At 34.7% G+C, this 22,168-nt stretch overlaps 2 protein-coding genes and 1 long non-coding RNA gene across 3 annotated transcripts; 1 reads left to right on the top strand and 2 right to left on the bottom strand.

Moving 5' to 3' along the window:
- Nucleotides 1–678: 678 nt before the first annotated feature.
- LOC121250125 (mannan endo-1,4-beta-mannosidase 2-like) lies at nt 679–5,589 on the top strand. The gene is made up of 5 exons (XM_041149068.1): nt 679–1,638; nt 2,560–2,757; nt 4,093–4,215; nt 4,546–4,757; nt 5,018–5,589. The coding sequence occupies exons 1-5, from the start codon at nt 1,282–1,284 to the stop codon at nt 5,421–5,423; spliced, it is 1,296 nt and encodes a 431-aa protein (XP_041005002.1). The 5' UTR covers nt 679–1,281; the 3' UTR covers nt 5,424–5,589.
- A 253-nt stretch (nt 5,590–5,842) lies between these two features.
- LOC121250126 lies at nt 5,843–6,954 on the bottom strand. The gene has a single exon (XM_041149069.1). It carries the CDS (start codon nt 6,726–6,728, stop codon nt 6,030–6,032), a length of 699 nt encoding a protein of 232 aa, XP_041005003.1. The 5' UTR covers nt 6,729–6,954; the 3' UTR covers nt 5,843–6,029.
- Nucleotides 6,955–14,567: 7,613 nt separating this feature from the next.
- Nucleotides 14,568–16,921, bottom strand: LOC121248053. Its single transcript, XR_005937390.1, has 2 exons — nt 16,743–16,921; nt 14,568–16,062 (listed from the first exon to the last, which is right to left on the bottom strand). It is a non-coding gene; the product is annotated as an uncharacterized LOC121248053 (long non-coding RNA).
- Nucleotides 16,922–22,168: the final 5,247 nt, after the last annotated feature.

The raw sequence follows: 22,168 nt of genomic DNA, 5'->3' as shown, positions 1-22,168 counted from the left end.
CGTGGCCAGTAATTAAAGCTTATTCAGCCACATTACAACATATATATATATATAATATATATATATATATATATATATATATATATATTTAAGCCTCTCAAAATCATTATAAAGTATAAAAATCTTACCTTTCTTAAATAATGTAGGATTCCATTTGTTGATATCTCAATCTCCTCCTTTAATTTTCCTTTAGTTTGAGAGGTAAAATACATTTACACAACACAAGTTTTCTTATCTCATTTTATTTTATTTAATTATTATATTTTTTTTACATTCTTATACAAAATATAATAAGCAGTTGAATTTTTTTAAATCTTAAAATAAAATTAATATTAAAAAATTATATTCTAATAATATTTTATTTAATTTTTAATTTTTAATTTTTATCTTATCTCATACATATAACCAAATTTACAGTCAATTTTCACTTTCAATTTCTCACAAAAAAAAAAATAAAAAAAAAAGTTTGGAAGTAGAGCTGAACAAAAAGCTCCATGGATACCAAACCTGTTTAGTTGACTAAAAAGATTTTACGAAAATTTGTAAATTGAAATTATAAAATTATTTTTATTATAAAATAAATTTAAGATTTTATATATAAAATTATATCCGAATTTATTTTTTTACGGTTTGCCTTTGTTTGTACTTTAAAAGCGACGAAAGACTACGGAATGAGGAATCGGATACTTTCCTTCCTTTTAGATCTAATTAACCGACAGTCTGATGATACCAGCACTGCACCACATACAGCCACACCCACCGCCATCATCCTCACTTTCACCCCCCTTCCTTCTCTCCTCAGTTTTGACTCGTTTCCTGTGGCCCATTGTCAGTTGTACTTTCTTTGCTCTCTCTCTCATACTCGTTTTAACCTCCCCCATTTCTTGCGTACATCTCCTTTAGCTCGCTTTTTCTTATTAAATCCCAAAACTCAGTCACCGACATACAAATTCCAAACTCCCCCCTCTCTCTCTCTCGCCCAAAGTCACGAAATTTCGTCGCATTTTGACATGGGTATGTGAAGTTTTTGAGTTTGATTGAGGATTATTGGTGTCTTCCAAGGCTTCTTTTGGGTTACCCTTTACAAAGGGGGATCTGGGTGTGGTAGAACACGGATGTTATATGCAATTTCTCTCCAAATCTGTGTCTGGGGTACTATAATCTTATCTGGGTGTCGGTGATTTCGAAGGTTTCGTGAAGTTAAGCCAAAAGGATTTTAATTTGCGCTAATTTTGGTTGTTTGTCAATTTCCTGCTCCCAGAGTAGATACACATTGAAAGAATGGTAGCAGGAAATGGTCCTTTTTACCCAATTCTTGGTTTTGCATTATTTGTGGCTTTCCTTTACATGTCTTTTGGGGATTTGATTTTCAATTATCATAAAGAGCCAGAGATTGGTTTCGTGGAGAGGAATGGGACTCAGTTCATGTTGGACGGAAGAGCCTTCTACATTAATGGGTGGAACTCTTACTGGTTAATGGACCATGCGGTGGAAGAATATAGCAGACCAAGGATCAGGGCAATGTTGCAAGCCGGTGCAAAGATGGGTCTCACCGTGTGCAGAACTTGGGCATTCAATGATGGGGCTTACAATGCCCTCCAGATTTCTCCTGGTCAGTTCGATGAGCGAGTTTTCCGGGTATTAAAAACTCATTGCTTTTGACACTTATGTTCTATTCGTCTCTCATGATTTATGTTCGACCTGATTCCCATTATCATTTGATTTGATAAAAAAATAATAAAGGTTTTATCACTTTATTCCTTTTTTATTTCCCTAGGTAAGTTATAGCTCCTTATAACAATACATAAATATCAGAGCGTTACCTCTCTCTTTCTCTCTCTCTCTCTCTGTCTCTCTCTCTCTCTCTCTTTCTGATTTTTTTGTAACGTAGTTACAGACAACAATGCCTGTTTGCAGCGTGCAACCAAAGTTTTTGACACGACAAGCTTTGATACAACTTTAGCATCCCTGCTGGTTGCTCAACTAAATTTCTGTGTCCTTGTTAACACAAATGCAAATACTATGGCTATTGGAAGTGGGACAACATAAACTGGGGACGAGCAAAAACAGAAAATTAAGCATTTTAGATATTGGTTTAATACATTTAGGAATTCAATACACTCTGATTTCGTATGTTTTCCTGTGCTTATCTACAAATTAAATCAACTTGAAGTCTTAAGGGATTATTGTAACCTGCATTTTTATCTTATTCCAATGTTTCCAATTCTACTTCTCTTCCATTAAGTGGTTAGAAAGGTTTGGCTTGTGATTATGTTGACAAAGCATATAGGCATTTACTGGATGACAAATGCAATTCTTTTCATTTTTAAATTTTCAAAGTTAGTTTCTTCCAAAATTTTCATCTGCAACTAAAAGATTGAGTTCATTGGTACGGCTCATTGATTATCAAAATGTCAGTGCTGACCTGATGAAGGATGCCATGATAATGCACTCTGTTTCATTTTTGCAAGTTCTTCTAGACCCGTGATGAGAACAATTGACTGGAATTTTGTTAATCATATTCTTTTAATACATTTTGACAACTGGATTGGTTGGCAGGCACTGGATCATGTCATTGCAGAAGCTAGACAACATGGAATCAGGTTGCTTCTTAGCTTAGTAAATAACTTGCAAGCATATGGTGGGAAAACTCAGTATGTAAAATGGGCATGGGAAGAAGGCATAGGTTTAAGCGCCTCCAATGATTCCTTCTTTTTTGATCCAAGCATCCGCAACTATTTCAAGGATTACATCAAGGTATCTTCGTAATTCTTTCTTTCCATAGAATGGTTTAGTGTTGTGAGCTTTTGGTATCTTAAATAATAACTTGCACGCAGTTGACACAAATGCACTACAATGGTTAATGAATATACAATAGCAATATCATAATTTCTGTGTTCTTGTTAACACAAATGTACTTTAATGGTTAATGAACACTTCGCTTGAATGAATGTAGCATGTCAATGAAAACTTTGCGTCTCTTTTTACAGTTCTTATTCTCAGGCTCGAGGAGGCTAAGAATTTATGGGTGCATGCTAAGAATAAGAATAGACTAGGTGCTTGGTATGTCCATGTCAACAGCATATATGTAAACTAATTGAATGAGTAGGCCCTGTTAATTGATACTACTCTCCTAATTAAACCATATTCAGAATGTAGGTCAGCCTGATTATTATTATCATTATTTTTTATAATTCATAAACAAACTTGACTGGAAAAGGACAAGGTATTATAATTAAGAACATGAGGTATCCAAAAGAACAATGTGTAAATTGGCTTTCTTAGTTCTTAAGGCTTTTCACACCCACACACCCCCCCCCCCCCCCCCCCCGGTCCCCACACGCCCACCCTGCGTTTCTATAAGGAATAAAAAATGTAGGAAAATGATTGTATTATTTGTTTTTTCTGATTAACATGTTCATATTGTCCGGATCATATTTGCATTATGAGTAATATACAAGCCTTGGGTCCCACATTTTATTAAAGGGCTTGCACACCTCATGGCTGGCACAAATAATTTTCCTTGTGTTATAGCTATAAAATTGTGAATTTTAATGCTCATAATGGCAAGTTTAAAGCCATTCTGGTAATAACTTAATATTTTGGAAACCAAGTAGGCAAACAACTTGAAAACATCAAGAAGTTGGTTACTCCACAGATCTAGAGAATATTTACAAACCGTTTCTTAAAAGGAGATTAGGATAATAAAATCTGTTTATAGTCGTTTCTGGATGCTACTGCATGGTCATGGACTGTTGTTGTTCTTGGGATAAAGCACATTTAGGTACTGTTTGCAGTTTTTGAAACTGATGAAACTCATGTCCCTAAATTCCAAATATTTTTTTGATGAGTTTCTTTTTATAAACTCTTTCCTTTCTTTATTCTCTACTTTCTCCTAGTTCCGAATGCCCTAAAAGTCTTTTTTCATAAACATTAATCATCATCGATGCTTTCTTTTTTCAAGCAATAGCTATCCAAAGATTTTTCTTTTTGTTATTATATCACATATTTCTCAATTATGCAGGAATTATGATATTGCTATTGTATATTTCCTTAACATTATTGTTAATTTTAACTTTATCCGTTTGTCAGACTGTCCTGACAAGGAGGAACTCCATTACTGGAATTGAATACCGAAATGATCACACCATCTTTGCCTGGGAATTGATAAATGAACCCCGTTGCATGTCTGATACTTCAGGCGATACTCTCCAAGTAAGTTGTATACTCTAGATTCTCTCCTTCACACCTACTATAGTAGAATACATGCACATTAATTGGAACTTCTAAATGCCTTTAAAATTTGAAAGTTATTACCGTTTTCCACTACCTGTATCAGATTCAAGAATAATTAGTAGCTGCTGTATGTATGATGTGAGTGTTCTTTTTTCCTTTCTTTCTTCCAAGGATTTGTGGTTTTTTGGTTAGGCATGCAATAAGCAATGTCTACACTTGATGTGTGGAAGTGTGCAACTGACAGACAGATTCTACTACTTATTATCAATACGAGTTCGAATACAAGTTAATCATGGCATAAAATTACAGGATTGGCTAGAAGAAATGTCTGAGTTCGTGAAATCAATTGACAAGAACCATTTACTGACTGTTGGCCTGGAAGGATTTTATGGTCCTAAAAGCCCCAAAAGCTTGACCACAAACCCAGAAGCTTGGGCGTCCAGGCTTGGGTCTGATTTTATTCGCAACACCAACATCTCTTACATTGATTTTGCCTCTGTTCACATCTACCCTGACCATTGGTAAGTGCTTCATGGTGATTAACTCTTTGATCTATTTTCGTGCTATATACAAGCCTGATACCACTTATTGTGAGATCCATTATACTCGAAGAAAGTCAAATCATAATACTTTCTTATGTAAGGTAATGTGGCAGGCTACCACATAGTGGTGCGATTGGTGTGTCAATAATCAGGCTTGCAAATTGATTTATTCTTCTTTCTATTTCCAAAAGGCAATCTTTGTGCATCTGACCTGTGTCTAATTTATCTTTTTTTTGTAGGTTTCATGAGCAAGAATTAGAAGACAAACTCAAATATGTCTCCAAGTGGATGCTTTCACACATTGAGGATGGAGAAAAAGAACTGAAGAAACCAGTCATGTTCACTGAATTTGGACTGTCAAACCTGAATAAGGACTTCCTACCATCTCAACGAGATAGGTTTCACAAAACTGTTCTTGATACCATCTATAAATCTGCAAAGAAAAATGGGTCAGGGGCAGGTGCTTTGGTCTGGCAGCTCTTTGTTGGGGGAATGGAAGAATATCATGATGATTTTGCTATTGTTCCATGGGGAAGGCCGTCAACATATAGGCTGCTAACCAAACAATCATGCAGGTTGGCTGGAATCCAGGGAGTGAGTCAACTAGAGGGATATTTAAAAGAGTTGTGTTCAAAGAAAGTGTAGAAGTCTGATTCTCTCATCAGAAAAATTGGTTGTTTGTTGGGGGATGGGGGTGTTATTTTTGGCTTGTTGATGATCAAAGGGTGAGAAGCAGGTCACTGTTTTTTGTACCTTTATCCTTCTCATGTCCATTCACATTATATACTTAAATAGGTAAGAAGTGTTCTTCGAGAGCAGCTAGAAGTATTGTAATTTTAGTTTTTTTTTTTTCCTTTTTGTGCCAAGTATTGTAATTTGCAGTTAATATTGAAGCTTGTTTCCAAAAAGAAAGACGCCATGATCAGAGCCTCTCTGGGGTTGTAATCAACAGTATAAAGGAAAGATTTGAGCAGCTCCTACACTGTAAGCGTAGAAAGAAGAGGCACAAATTAATACTATAAAATTTCAAATTTGCCGGACGACTCAGTTACAGAGGATAATGATTTGTTCAAAGAAAGAAAGAGTATATTTATGAAAGTATAGTTTCTAATTTCTAATTTCCTTTTTGCCAAACAAGAAACGGACATGAGCGAACAAACATGATAGCATCAAACCAAATCTTCAAAAAAATTACAAAACTACGACAAAACTAAAAGCATACAATTAAATCAAAATACAATCGATCTCTAACTAGAACCCCCCCTTCTCCTTTGCCAGTCTTGGAGAGGTTCTAACCCCACTCACTCCTGCAGAACTAGAACTACCTTTCGAATTCTTCTTCCCCTTGCCCTTGGAATTCGATTGATGTTCTTGTTCACGCCCTTCCTCCACTCCCCTGCTCCGTGTCCTCATGCCCACGATACCCGAAACCGGGTCTTGACCCGATTCCTTCACTGGGCTCACTTTGATCCTCGTGTTCTCCATTGCTACCCTATCAAAATCATCCCCAAGCTTCTTAACCAGCCTCCTCTTAACCACATTAATCTCCTCTTCCTCGTCATCATCAACCAGAGTCATATATCTCCGCCTCTTCGTCGCGATCGGAGCCGGCGGAGGGGATTCCGAACGCGAAACAGTAACTGCTTTCTTCGGCACAGGTGGAACCGATACATTTGGAGAATCGAATTTCTTACGGTCTTGGTTCGTCATGGCCTTTTCGCGTTCGGCGCGGAGCTTGGTCACGTTGCCTTCGATGCGGCCCTGGAGGCGTAGGCGCTTGAAACTGAGCCCGCCCATGGACCAGTGAGCCTCATTGGCCCACGACATAAAAGGATCAAGCACCGGGACGGGCGGATCGACCCGCTCGTCGCTGTATTTGACGTCTGTATATATTCGCGGGCGAGGGAGACTGGAGCCATAAAACTTTCCGGGACCCAAGGGCACTACCATGGCTGTCGGGTTTTGGAGGATTTGGGGGAGTGAGTAATTTCTACGAATATGGAGTGGGAGATATTTGGATTAGGATTGGTGAGGAGGATTCTGGTTTAGCCTCCAAAAACCGTTTAGGTTATATAGAAAGAAGTGGCGTGGACTGGCGCGAACCTTTTTGGCGGGAGGGTTTGGCGCGACAGGAAATTGAGGGCGGGGAGGGGAAATGTTTTCCTATTTTATTTGACAGGTGGGGTGCAATTGAGATCTCGAGTCTTGACGTTGTGTATAACCGGTCCGATTGGTTTATATGGAGATTTTTGGATATTTAGGCTGCTTTTGGATTGTCAAATTTGGTTATGCTCAGTTGAGTTCAGTTTAATTTAAACTGAATCTAATATTTAAATATTTAATTCTTAAATTATTAACCTTATCTCAATTCAAAATCTTTTTACACGTGAGACTATAATCTTTTTCAACTTAAAACACCTTTATTCGTGGGACTCATTACCTTTTTTAATTTTTCATAAAAAGTACTAAACTTATCTTAACATCTAAATATACTTTAAACTTAGTTTAGATGAGTCCTACATAACTTACTTCATCACTCAACTCACTACTATTCATAAAGAACTCAACTCAACTAAATTCAACTTAACATCCAAACTAGCCGGTCCATTTAGCCCAATTCAATCCAGACCAGTATAAAATAGATCAAACATACAAAGAATTCTGAAATCAGTTCTAATATGTATTTTTAGGCCAACTATACAAAAAGACTCACAATTTTTACACTTTTGAATATCAATTATTTAACAATTTCTCTAATAAAAGAGTTTTTTTTTCCCTCTCTTTTCTTTTTTTTTTACAGATAAATTAATACTAAAAATTATTTAAAATATTAAAATAAAAATAAATTAAGTTCTTTAATGTGGATTATGTAAATAACTTTAAAATAATTAATTATAATTATATTTATGATTTTAATAGTTATCAACTTGGTAGAATTATGATATGTAATACATATTAATATTCTAACATTTTATATATGATTAATGAATATTAAATAATTTTCATTGTTTATAGATACTTTATATGTACTTACAACTTAGGTATCTTATAAAAAAACTACCTAATTACTTTAATTAGGAGTATATATCTACATGTAATACTATGATTTACCATATGATCTATTAGTTAATTGATAGCATATTAGTTAATACTTAATAGTTAATAGAATATTTTATATTTTATATGGTTAAAGGTGATAGGTTAGATGAGAATTACATAATTAAGTTATACATACTATATAAAATACTATATATAAAATATTTTTAAAAACTATATATACACTTTGGTTGGTCCGTTTTAATCCAAAAAACTACACCGCGGGATTAGACTAAAAACTGAAATTCTCAAGTTATATGGACCAAAACTGACCAATATACCTATCGGTTTAGTCTCGTCTAGTCAGTTCGATCTTCTAATCCGGATTAGTAAACTTACACCTCTAGCCTTATTAGATTCCATTCCTGGGCCTGAAATCTTCAAGATTTAATCTACTTCATTCAATAACCGACATGTGGGACCCATGAGTCTACCCTCTACAATTTTTCATGTTTCTCAACTCTCTACAAAGTTGTGATTGAGTCAACCCCCGTTCTCACATCTCTTGCTGGTTTTCCTTAAACTTCAAGTCGATGTACTCCCCTACCAAGCCCATGGAGTAGGGAATGGAAACTTTCTTCAACATGGCAATTGACCAAAAACTAGTGCAACCCTATCTACAATAGCCTCTCATGGTTGGCAGTACAAACTTGGGTAGATCTTTTCAAGATGTATCAACAAAAACCATCTTTATGGTTAGTTTTCTCTTAGACCATATTGCAGTCTATTATTTAAGAGAACATGAAACCTAAGTTACTCCATTAATCCTGATTTATCCTCCATAACTTTTTTTTTTTATACTTATTTAACTATTTAGTCCATACATCTGCAATTTTTGGAATGGTTCTAGGGGTATCAACTATCAACACCATCTACTAGATTTTAGATTATTATAATAAAATTATTTCCTTAAGAAAATAATTAAAAAAAATTACTAAATATTTATTCAACTTAAACATAAAAAAAAGTGGGCCACACAATACCCACTTGAACTTATGGCTATAATCGGTTCGTCCGATCAGTCCAAATGGAGATTTCTAGACCGAATCGAAACTAATGGTCTATCCATTTTCCACCCCGAGACCAGACCGGTAGTACCTTACCTATAGACTGTATTTGACCATTAGCTATCAGCCAATATGGTACATTTTGGTTCAGGTTTGTGCAAAATGGACTACTTTTTGTTAAAGACCTAATTTACCTTTTCTTGTTTATTTCGGCCCTACTGATACAAAAAGCTCCAAAATAATTAAAGTTTTGAATATTATCCAAACTACAAATAATAGATAAAAATAGAAAAGGAAATGAAAAATATACATAAAAATTATCCATGTCCATCCATAAAGGTTAGCAATCTTCATAATAAAGTTTAAAAAAATAGAGAAAAAAAAATAAAAAAAGCAATATCATTCAAACTCCAAATAAAAGAAAAAAAAAAAAGAAAAAGAAAGGAAAAGCTATACATAAACATTATCCATATCCATTCATGAAATAGTAATAATCATAATAAAATTAAAAACAAAAAAATGCAATATCATCTAAACTCCAAATAAATAAATAAATCTAAAAAAGTAAGGACAAAATATATAAATTATTACAATCCAAACATTTAGCTATTAACCACCTACTTATAAAATAATATTATAAATTACTCTATAATCAAAATAAGATGAAATGTATCTAACCATCACTTAAATAACCAAAAGGAAATCAACACACTCAAATGATCACAAATAAGTCCAAAAAATTATTGAACGATACCGTTCCACTTAATATGGAACGGCGTCGTTTCATATGTCTTCCTTCATACGTTCCCCCCTTCTTCTTCCTTCTTCAGTTCTTCTTCTTCCTTCTTCAGTTCTTCTTCCTTCTCCATTCTCTCTCGCGTCTCCCGTCCCAGTGATTGAACCAGTGAACTGTGAAGCCGTCCTCACGTCTTGTATCTTTCTTGCCAGCGTGCCGCCGTTCGTCGTTGCTCCTCCGTGCCGCCGTTCCTCGTTGCTCCTCTGTTCAGCTTCCACCTACGGTGAGCCCTAAATTTAATTCAAGCACATCTCTTATAAATTGGAGCCAGCAGTTGTGATTCTTGTGAATTGGTTGTATTGAATATTCAATATAGTCCCAACACGACGCTCAAAACCCTGAATTTTACATTGTATTGCAGACTTGCGCTCGAGCGAGGTGTCGAGCGCAAGTCGAGCGCACGTTGTATTGAACATTGGCTTGAGCGATATGTCGAGCGGAAGTCGAGTGAACCTCTCTGGATGGATTCTGCTCGAGCGCCACGTCGAGCGCACGTCGAGTGAACATTTCTGGATGGGTTTTGCTCGAGCGAACGTCGAGCGCACGTCGAGCGAACCTCTCTGGATGGGTTCCGCTGAGTCGAGCGCACGTCAACCGAACCTCGATGAAATAATACATCGATACAATAATATATTATGATACAATAATACATGTCCTATTGTATAATACAATAGCCTAGTTTATTTTTAAACTAATTTTTTGCTTCTAATTTAATTTTTCCAGCTTCATTAATTGTGATATGGATCCTAGACATAGTGGAGATGATCGTCCACAAGGGGATGTGGCGGATATGCTACAACTCCTACACCGGTGGGTACTTCCACCCCTAGAGCCACATCTAGGGCAGCTACATCTAGAGCAGCTACATCTAGAGTAGTTACATCTTGTGAGAGTAGTCGACTCCCACTCCCAGTTGATATAGGGGATGAGGATATGTTCAACGAAGAGGAGGAGATGCCCATTGAGCAAGATCAACCACCACGACCTTCTAAAAAGAGGTCGTGGACATGGGAGCATTTCACCAAAATTCCTGGTGAAATTGCGAACCCAGTAGCAAGATGTCATTACTGTGAATCACTTTGTGGATGCCATTCGAAGAAGCAAGGTACCAGTGTGTTAATAGCACATCTAAATGGTTGTCAACGATATAAGATAGCGAAGGGATTGCAAGCCACTGATCAGACCAACCTCAGTTAGCAAACTTCTACAGCCACTGATGGTACACAGACTAAGAAATTAGTCATCCCTCAATACAGTGAGAAGATGTTGAGGGACATGCTTGCAGAGATGATAATTACTGATGAGATGCCATTTACCACAGTCGAGAAAAGAGGCTTTCGAAAGTTTCTAAATTTTGTTGAGCCACGATTTCTCATTCCATCACGGTATACAGTGATGTGAGATTGTATGAAGAGGCATGCGAAGGACAAGGAGGACATGAGGAAGATGTTTATTACCACTGGCCAGAGAGTGTCTTTTACGACTGACACATGGACTTCCATACAGAACGTCTACTACATGTGTATCACAGCACACTACATTGACAGTGAGTGGATTTTGCATAAAAAAATTATTGGTTTTAAAGAAATTGTGGATCATAAAGGTGCATCCATTGAGGCGAAGATGGATGATTGTTTAAAGGACTAGGGAATTCGAAAAGTGCTATGTATTACAGTTGACAATGCCAGTGCGAATGAAACAGCAATTGATTGGTTTAAGCGGAACACGACGGTGAGAGATGATGTTATTCGAGCCCACGAGTTTATTCACGTTCGATGATGTGCTCATATCATTAACCTCATAGTTGTTGAGGGATTAAAAGAGGTTCATGATTCCATAACCCGAGTCCGCAACATTGTACGATATGTGAGGGGTTCCCCTCAAAGGCTTGCCAAGTTTAAGGCAATAGCAGAAGATCTGAAGATTGAATGTTCTAGTATGCTGTGCTTGGACGTTCCGACTCGATGGAATTCTACATACATGATGTTGGATGTGGCACAGAAGTACCAAAAAGCATTCGAGCGGATGGAGGTCGAGGATAGGGGCCTGAGGTATGCTTTGTTGGAGCCAGCAGGACAGGGACTCGGTGCGCCGGACGCACATGATTGGACCAGTGTGAGTTATTTTGTTGAATTTTTAAGAACTCTTTATGAGATAACCATGCGGCTATCTAGATCCAAATATACGACTGTGAACTCATTTTTCAGCGAGCTCTCGGAGCTTCACTTTTAGTTGGAAAATAATTGTACTGACTCTGCTGGATTGTTATCTGCTATGGCTACGAGGATGAAGATCAAATATGATAAATATTGGAGAAATATTGAGAAGATAAATAGATTGCTATTTGTGGCTGTGATCCTTGACCCCCGAGTTAAGTTAGCCATTCTAGAATTTTGGGTAAATTTCGTCCTCGGGGCAGTGAAAGCTGCAAAGTTTATTAGATTGCTAAAAAGTGATGTTGATGACTTATATCATCATTACAATACTAGTGCTCAGCCTTCATCCGCAGTTGGTAGCTCCTCACATTCGAGGCCGACAGGATTGACAGTTTCCTCAGGTGATACTGACTCATCTGTAGGGGTTAGAGGCAATCGTATTATACGGCAGTATCATCAACTCATGTCAACAAGGAATATTATGCATTGTATATCTGAGGTTGAACGATATTTTATGGAAGTTGTCGAGACACCTAGTGATGTATTTCAGTTATTAACTTGGTGGAAAGTTAATTCCACCAAGTATCCAGTCCTTTCCCGTATGGCCCGAGATGTGCTAGCCATTCCTGTCACTACGGTTGCCTCAGAGTCGGCATTTAGCACTGGAGGTCGCGTGTTGGATGCTTATCGGAGTTCATTGTCGCCGTCAACCGTGGAGGCCCTCGTTTGCACACAGAATTGGATAAGTGAAACACCTATTGGACTAGATACCGTTGGCGTTGATGCCGAGAGCTGTAGGCATGAATCGGGTAAATTTATATGCTTTCAAATGATGATTTAATTATTTTTAATGTTTGTAACTTCTACTTTTTATGATTTTATAGATTTAATTGTGAACCTTAACATAATTACCGATGATTGAGAGTCTAGAACAGACGCTACTTGAGAGTTAGGATGGAGTTAAGAGAACCTCCTTTCTTGGTAAGAATTAAATTATTCTTTTACCGTATTCAATTTTTTATTATCAATTTTTTTTTCATCTATTGATTACTACTTTCTATCTTCATTTCAGGCATGACCAATGGAACAAAAAGTATTTGAGTGAAATCCGTGTTTAATTTTTATGTAGTTATATTTCAAGATTGAGTCATATTGTTATTACGTTATAAATGAGACTGTTATAACTTATGGCTACATCATACATGTTATTTACTTTTTAAACTATTTATATAGTTATATTTATGTAGTTATATCCTGAGCAAAGATGTGAGATAAGTACTCTTTATTCTATAATTTCTATTAGTACTTATCCATCATCTCTCAAACGTTTAGAATTTATTATTCAACTGAAATTAATCGAATTATATAAATTCGTACCATCATTCTTTTTTATAAAATTTTAAATTTGTGTAATTTTCAACTCATGAGTCATGAGCACTTTTAATGCTAAATTTCAGGCGGACATAAAACAAATTAAAGATATAATCAAAATTCAGTAACATAATCAGAACGAATATTTAAATTATTGAAAACTCTTGAATAAACCAAATATTTGTAGATCGTTCACTTTTAAAAAAAATATATATATTGCTCATTATCTGAAACGAAATTGAACAATAAAATTTAAATAATAATAAAAAAAAGAACAAAATTTCCGAAATTGAGTTTGGAAATTTTGTTCGGAGTCGGAGCTCCGACCTCCGTTTGGAACTCCCTCCGAACTTCAGTCGGAGTTCCGATCGGAGGTCGGAGTTCCGACCTCCGTTCGGAGTTCGGAGCTCCGACCTCCGATCAGAATCGGACTCCGACTACGTTCAGAGTCGGAGGGGAAATTCAACTCTGACTTTTGTCGGAGTCGGAGGTCGGAAATGACAACTCCGACTCCGTCGGAGTCGGAGCCCACCCCTAGACACAATACACAATCAAACGATTTTCTGGGAAAAAAATATAGAAATCAATGTTTTTAATTTCAATATTTTATTCATGCTAACAAAAAAAAAAAAAAAAAAATAGTAAAGTGGTATATTCTTCTCGCCTCAATCCTCTTCAATAGGTGTAGATATTATATTCAATGACTCCACGAAATTTTCAACCTCACTCACAAGTTCTATACATAAAAAATAAAGTAAAACAAATTATATAACTTTACATAACAGATAAATCATTAAAAGATATAAAAGGAAATAAATTTGTTACATACCTTTATTCAGCTTTTCAAAATCTTTCACATCATCCATTAAAGTCCTAAGGCTAATTAGAGTAGAAGAAAAACGAAACCAATTTTGTGCACAAATGAGGCCCTCAACCATAGTCAGAGACAAACTACTTCGAAAGGAATCAAATATACGACCTACTGTGCTAAATGCGGATTCAGAGGCTTTCTAAAGAGTTTTTTCCGATCATCTTCCTCACAACTAGGTATTTATCCACCTCAGACTTGCCTTCTAAAGAGTTTTTTGATTGCAATTGTTGCTTAAATTGAGTCAATCTCAGTGCCTTTCCATTCTCAAGTCTACTACCTATACCTATAGTAGTTACATATTCAATTGAGAAACTTTTGCTCTATTGTTGTGGACAAGAATTATTCCCTTCTTTAGTTTCAATGTATGCATCATACATACAGGTCAAAGCACTTTTCACCTTCATTTCAACTAAACCGCTTTTGTAGACTCATTAGCATACACTGTTTCCAATGTAAATTCAAGATATTGCATCTAATATCGAGGATAAAAAATAAGTCCAACATACAACAACATATTCATATTATCAAATTTATCCTAATATTTGTCAAATATTTATTGCTATTAACCTTACCACATGTCATACTTCTTCACACTCCATGTCAATTGTATCTTGAGTTGTAACTAATTCTATAAAAAAAAAAAAGAGTCACAAGTTACATATTGACAACCCGAAAATTGTAAAGTTGCATCATGAAATTGGCTAAAAAATCTCACAAACAATCTTACTTTTTCCCAATCATCCTTGTTGGGAGGCTCTAACTTCTTTGATGTTCTCCTTTCTCATTCCATCATCATCACTCTCATCTCCAATACTAGATGGGAACCCCATATATTCTTACTCTAGCCGTTCAAAAGGCTTTCCAAAATCTTTAACCCTCTCCAACATAAGACAGATGGAGTTTCACCTAGTTGGCACATCTAGGCATACATAACTTTTGCACATAATGTCTTCAAATTATATACACAACTTAAATGCACTCCATCTTTGTAGAGAGGATTTAATATATTTCATAACACCTCTCACATTGGCAATAGACTCATCATATTCTTTCAATCCCTCACAAACAATTAAGATTAAGATGTTGGCACAACATCTCACATCCAAGAATTCATGTTCCAAAATAGTATCATCTCTTTTTCACACTGCTCTATTGTTCGAATTTTTATTATCAAGAGTGATTGCAAGTATTTTTGGCCACTCTCAATCAATCAAGCACATCTCTATAGGCTTACCAAGGGTATCACTCTTGTGATATTCAACTAAACCAAAAAAGAGGATCTTCTTATGTAGTTTCCAATCATCATTAATGAAATGTGCAATAAGACACATGTAGTTTAGGTTTTGCACATATATCTATGAATCCGTGGTAATGGAAATCTGTTGCCCTTGAAGAGTACTTCTTCACTTATTTTTTTGTTGTCAAATAGACACTAACAATCATTGGCAATCGTAGCACGAGACGAGGTCCATACCCACTTAAGTTGAACAACAAATATAAATATTTTAAAACTCTCCCCTTCAATAAACTTAAATAACAACTCATCAAGTATAATTATTTCTGTTAGGTCTTGTCTGCAAGCCTCAACACTAAAGGCTATAAGAACAAGTCCCCCACTACTACTTCCTCCATCCTTGACCTTCCAACCCAAGGTAGTTCAGGACTTATCCATACTATTAAATAGACATCTCTTAAATTGATGTTCAATGTGATACTTCATAGATTTTGTACGGTTCACCTTCGTATCACATGTATAATAGGCACTACAATAATTACATGTAGCCTTAAGTTTACTTGGATCACTTTTTGGTATTCTTGTGAAGTGATCTCAAACCATTGACGTAGTTCTACATCCACCACTAGGTTCACTATTACTCGATTTTGTACTTATATTGGGTGGAAGTGGAGGAATGCTTTGCCCTTGTGCTGCATCTTAAGCATTATCCATGTTAGAGTCTTCCAAAAGTGTTTCTTTTGAAGTGTTCATCTATAAAATAATTTAAAAAAATTATTTAACTTAAATGAATATCCATAACAAAAATACCATGTAAAAACTCTAAATGCAATCCATATTGTTAAATCTATTGCTAAGACTACAAAATAAGACGTATATCGGAAATAATATTCCTCTTTCACCTTAAATGAACTCATTTCACTCATTCACCTTAAATGCACAATATGTAATTTGAGAGATCTATTTCACTATATAAAATTCATATTCCCAATAGATGATTTTGGTTATGCTCAAGACAAAAGAACCATATCCCCACTCAAATTAGGAAAAGTCCCAGAACTTGCATTAACAATTCACCATAAGCGCACACACTAAAATGTATGTTGGAGCAATGTACAGATCTCTAACTGTAGAGGTCTAGCTCTAATCTACAAAGAATCGGCATTTAGATCGACTAATCATCAAATTCATGCTACAATGCAAACTAAAACACACAGTGAAGTTATGCATGTTCGTGCATACATACAAGAGCACAAACCCTAATTAGATGCATCATATTCCACGACTAACTAAATAGCAACGTACTTCAAAACATTTGAACATTAACCTAAGCTATCATCAACAAAATAAACTCAAAAAATTCTTCTTATTACCACCAACAAATTACCAAAAAATTACCACCAACATAATAGAAAAACTAAAAATCAACTCACTTTAGCAGGCATGATGGTGATTAGTGACTAGGTGGTGGAAACCAGTGACCAGCACAGTAGCGTGGGGCAAATCAGGGGCTCTGTTTATTTTGTGTGGGAGTTATGGGTGGATGAAGGTCGAAGGGTGAATGGGTGAGGGGGAGAAATGAAGAAGGCTGGAGTCTAGAAGAGTTCGCCATTTAGGGTTTAAAAATCCTTATGTTGAAACTGCGCTGTATAGATTTAAATTCACTCTAAACAGCATCGTTTCCTTATTTAATATCAATATTTTTATATCATTTTCTTTTCTAGCAAATAAATTCAAGGAAACAAATTATATAAAATAATACAATTAAAATTAAGTGAGTTCTTTAAAGGGGATGATCTAATTAACTCATTAATAAAACCAAATTATATTAATGATATTAGTAAGTTAGGACTCGATACTCAATAGTATGTGTATAAATTATGATAGTTTTACATAATGACCTATATTAAAATTTTAATATTTTTTATATAGTTAATGAAAAATTGGTCCATGGATATTTCATACTTATAACTTAGGTATCTTACAAAAAATGTACCTAACTATTTTAATTAATGTAGATACTAGAATATGATTATTGCATATAACGTTATGATTTATCATATAATATATTACTTAATTGTCAATAGCATATTAGTTAATATTTAATACTATATTCAACATTTTATATAGTCAATGATTATAGGTTAGATGAAAATTATATAATTAAGTTTACAACTACTATATAAATTCTTATATAAAAAATAATCTAAAAAAACTATACATGTATTTCGGTCGGTCCGGTCCGAAAAAATCGTATCCCATGACTAGACCGAGAACCAAAATTTTAAAAACAAATGCACCAAAACCGACCATCAGGATTATCAGTCTGGTCCGCATTGACTGAAACCATTCGATCCGATCGGTTTTCTAGTTCAAACCGGTTAACTTACAACGCTAAGTGTAGCAGAGAGAAAAAGAGAAACATTACTCTTTATACTTTATTTTATCATCTCTGGTCACAGTTGTTAGTTTAACACATTTTAATTGTATAGCAATTTAAATGGTTGATATATAAAAGAACTTATAACGTTTTACATAAGCAGTATGAGTATAATGAAAAAACCAAAGATGAAGAAATGCATTTCTCTTAGAAAAATGTTAGGTAAATATTTTTTGTTGCGCTTTTACATGCAGAAATCCATTTAAAAATCATAAAAGAAAAAACTCTTAAAAAAGCATACAATAGTCCATGCCATCTTGTATAACCTTGCCTATCCCATCCCAAGTGAAAACATCAAATTCCATGCACAGAAGGCATCTCACGATGGCTAGAAATCCACCATATCCATGAAGATAGGTTCTCTCTCCATCATATGATCAATGATGGGGAGATCTCCCAAGAAAATTCCTCCTCTTTTTGTAGTGGGCTAGGTGAGGTCTCCTATCCCTCACCCTCACACATGTAATGTGGTGGAGATATTTCAGAAAGGGAGGATTAGGAAAATCTTATTAATAGGAACTTTCTCTACACCTCCAAGATAATCATAAAAAAAAAAGCTTAAATGGTATGATGCACTTTGACACGGCTATATAGTACTATAGAAACACTATTTCTCTATTAGAAGCGAGTCAAGATCTAATTCATCAGATCATAAAAAGGCTTAAGGACAACATGGATTTTATCCAACTTGCTGAGCGGAAAACTCGTAATCCACCGCCAACTTTACTAATAAGGCTTACTCAAAAGGAACACTAGCTATATGCTTAATCACTACTCAACTTTTCCATACCTGATAATTCAATTAAAAAGTTCCATTATCGCAACTCATATGCCAACTGTTTGTCTACACACTGAAGGGGCCAATCGTGCACAGTGCATGCAAGAGTTGCTGCCTACTCTGTAATGAGACATCAAAGGTACCATCTGCATATGTCGTAACACAAATTCACCTATCTAACTGTATCCACTAACTCTCAAATGATAGAATCAAGTTCACTCGCATGGACTGTTATGCATATGCATACATATATGTGGGTGTAGTCATGTGGTTTTTTCTAAGTAACTTGAGACTCAATTTTGAAAAATAATTGAGTGACATCTCATATCATGATCACTTGAGCAAGGTACTCTAGACCCTGCATCTAGAGTGAGGTGGCCAAATCCACATTTTTTGCCTAGTTTGCTGTAGTCACCTGTGCGAGGTGATCATATCACTCCTTAACATATTTCTCAAAACGTAAATTGATCATTTAATTATAAATTATTTGTTGAAAATAACCTAGTGTATCTTGCTTTAGAAATAAAAATACAGAAAATACAATTTCCTATAAACCTTTCATTAGAGTTTGTAAATTAAGATCCGAGCAACCGGGGCTCTCTTAATTAATTCATAATTTTTATAAACTTAAGTTCTTATCAAATGTTATTCAAGTAGATGAGGCCGACCAAACGTTCATGTGTCAAAGGTTGCAATAGTTCCCTGCATGTATTCTATAGTTCATAATCATAAAAGTGAAACACTAGACAACAAAATTTTCTTTTATCATATATATATGCAATAGAAATAGAAGTCTCCACAAAATGTGCCAAAACTAATGCGACTTCCACCATCGGCTACAAATTTGCATTTTTGGCGGTCCCCTCCTCTACATAATCAAGAAATAAAGATCATTGTTTTTATCAACTTAAGTTCTTATCAAATGTTATTCAAATAGATGAGGTCGACCAAATGTTCATGTGTCAAAAGTTGCAATAGTTCCATGCATGCATTCTATAGTTCATAATCATAAAAGTGAAACACAAGACAACAAAATTTTCTTTTATCATATATAGATGCAATAGAAATAGAAGTCTCCACAAAATGTGCCAAAACTAATGCGACTTCTACTATTGGCTACAAATTTGCATTTTTGGCAGTCCCCTCCTCTACATAATCAAGAAATAAATATCATTGTTTGTTTTTTTATTTTCTTTTTTAGCATTTCTTTCACCATAACAAGACTTCATTTGGGATAGCTTATCCCAAGTCTTGAAACTTTAATTTTATTTTAATGTATCAAGATTTATAAAAAAATTCTCAAACTAATGATTTGATAGTGAAAAAGTCGTTCGAACTAATGATTTAATTGAGAAAAATATTTTGCACACCAAAACTCAAACAATTTTGTACATTAGACCATATATACCAAAAATAAACACATTACATACTTAAGACTATAAAAAATTGATACTTTGTGCCATCGATTAAGATTTGTCCATAAAGATAATGTCACATTATCTACTTTTCATCAGTTTTAAACGTTAGAGCTTAATAGGATGCATATTGTAAGTACTTTTATGGTTAAATGGTGCAATGTGTCAACTTTTATAGTTTGAAATGCAAAGCTCAAAATCAAAGGTAGAAAGTATACATTTTTTCAAGACATAATAAAAAAGGTTGATTGGTGCCTCTAATTTCATATTATCACCTTAGGGTAGAGGTTGGTAACAAGTTCTTGTGATCCCCTTGTCTGCTAAATCCATATGTCTCGCATGGGTATAAGCAGACAATCTGCTCATTAATCTCGAGCAAGTTGTTGATGATATGAGATTTTATAGAAAATGGGTGTGGAAACTCAAACCTGTGAATCACCCGCATACCACCCATTATGATATATAAACAATTATTCTCTCAAACTATAGTTTAACCTAATCCCTCTTATTATTTTTCTCCCATTCCTTATTCTTCTTCATTTTCTTCCTCTCCCAAGCATGAGCTTGAACCTAAGCCGCTGCCTCCTTTTCTTCCTTCTTTAAAGGCATATGCCAACGACATCGTAGGTTTACAAGGCAGGACACATGACTCCTAGGGTCTCTCCAATATGTGATAACTTCAAATTGTTTTTTAATGGTAATATGTGATAACCCTTTCATTTTAACATAGAGACTTTGATATTATAAAGATCATAAAATCATTGTACAAGTATCAAATTATAATTTAAAATTTCATCTTCATCTCAAGAAATGTCCATTTGAATATGGTAAGAAATTATATGTTGTGTAATCTTAGAAAAGTAAATCTTGAACTAACAATGCTTAAAAAAAACAAAAGAGGTTAAATTTATGAACAAAAAAGTTTTAGTTATCTACCTTAAAAAATAAAACAAAAATATATAATTTCAAATGATAAAATAAAACATAAATAAAAAACAATAAATATTATAACATTTAAAGTGTTAAATTGAAATTAACCTAGTTTCATTTTGAAACAAGTTAAATGATATATATTCTTAAATGAGAAAATATAAACTCAAGAATTGGAGGAGTATATTTGGAGGAGTATAAGGGGATCAAGATTTTTTGATTTTAGAAGGGATGAGGTGGAGAGTTAGGAATGAGGCTAAGATAAAGATATGGGAAGACAATTGACTACCTACACCAAGTACCTATAAAGTTCAATTTTCAGTTAAGGTACTCCAACAGGATGCTAGAGTTAGTGAACTTATTAATCACCAAAAAGCTTGCTAGAATACCAGTTTAACAAATGAGGTGGTTAGTGAGGAGGAGGCTAAGATTATTTGCAGCTTACCTTTGAGTAAATTAGAAGTTGAGGACACACTGTTCTGGGTTTGTATGAGAATAAAGTCTTTATTGTTAAAAGTGCTTATGATATGAACACGTGTGACTTGAGTCCCTTGAACCCACAATCAATTTAAAAAATCATCCAAGAAAGTCAAAATCAAGCCAATGAAAAATTTAGACCTATTGATGAACTCGTTTCAAGAATCTAAATTATATGAAAATCTAGATCCAGTGAAAAACCTATCTCAAGAACCTAAATTATAAGAAAGAATGCTACAAATATTGTGATTTACCTTTGATAAGTTCAAAAGTTCATTCAAGAATAAGAGGAGATAAACTCAACTCACAATGAATAAATTTATCAAATTTCATAAACTAATTAAAATGAGACTACAAAGACTATTTAAAGCAAAACCTAATTAAAACCCTAACCAAAATAAATCCTCATCTTCCAAAAATGCCCCTGAGTGAATAGTATCGCATCTACAATAAGGCTACAGTACTTGGCTACAGTAACTTCTTGAAACCCTAGTTCAATAAAATAATAACTTTTCCAACATGCCCTTGAATAGGCACCTCCCTTAAGTCATTATCATAATAAATCCAATTATTCTAAACTAATAAAATAAGTCCTTTAAATGGATTAAACAAGTTGAAAGCTTTCAAGTGCCCAAAACCTTTAAGTCATGTTGTTGTCATATTCTATAACTTGTATCAAATGAATTAAAACTGGATCTTCATCATTCAAGCTCATATTGAATGTTAGGCTCTTACTAAACTCGTCCCAAGTGGATTGTACCTATCCTTGCATTGCCTCATTGATCTTCTTAGCTTTTGACCTTGTAATTGGCCCATCTA

The sequence above is a fragment of the Juglans microcarpa x Juglans regia genome, chromosome 2D, assembly GCF_004785595.1.
Source record: "Juglans microcarpa x Juglans regia isolate MS1-56 chromosome 2D, Jm3101_v1.0, whole genome shotgun sequence".
Classification (NCBI taxonomy): domain Eukaryota; kingdom Viridiplantae; phylum Streptophyta; class Magnoliopsida; order Fagales; family Juglandaceae; genus Juglans; species Juglans microcarpa x Juglans regia.
This window is presented reverse-complemented; position numbering and strand designations above follow the sequence as displayed.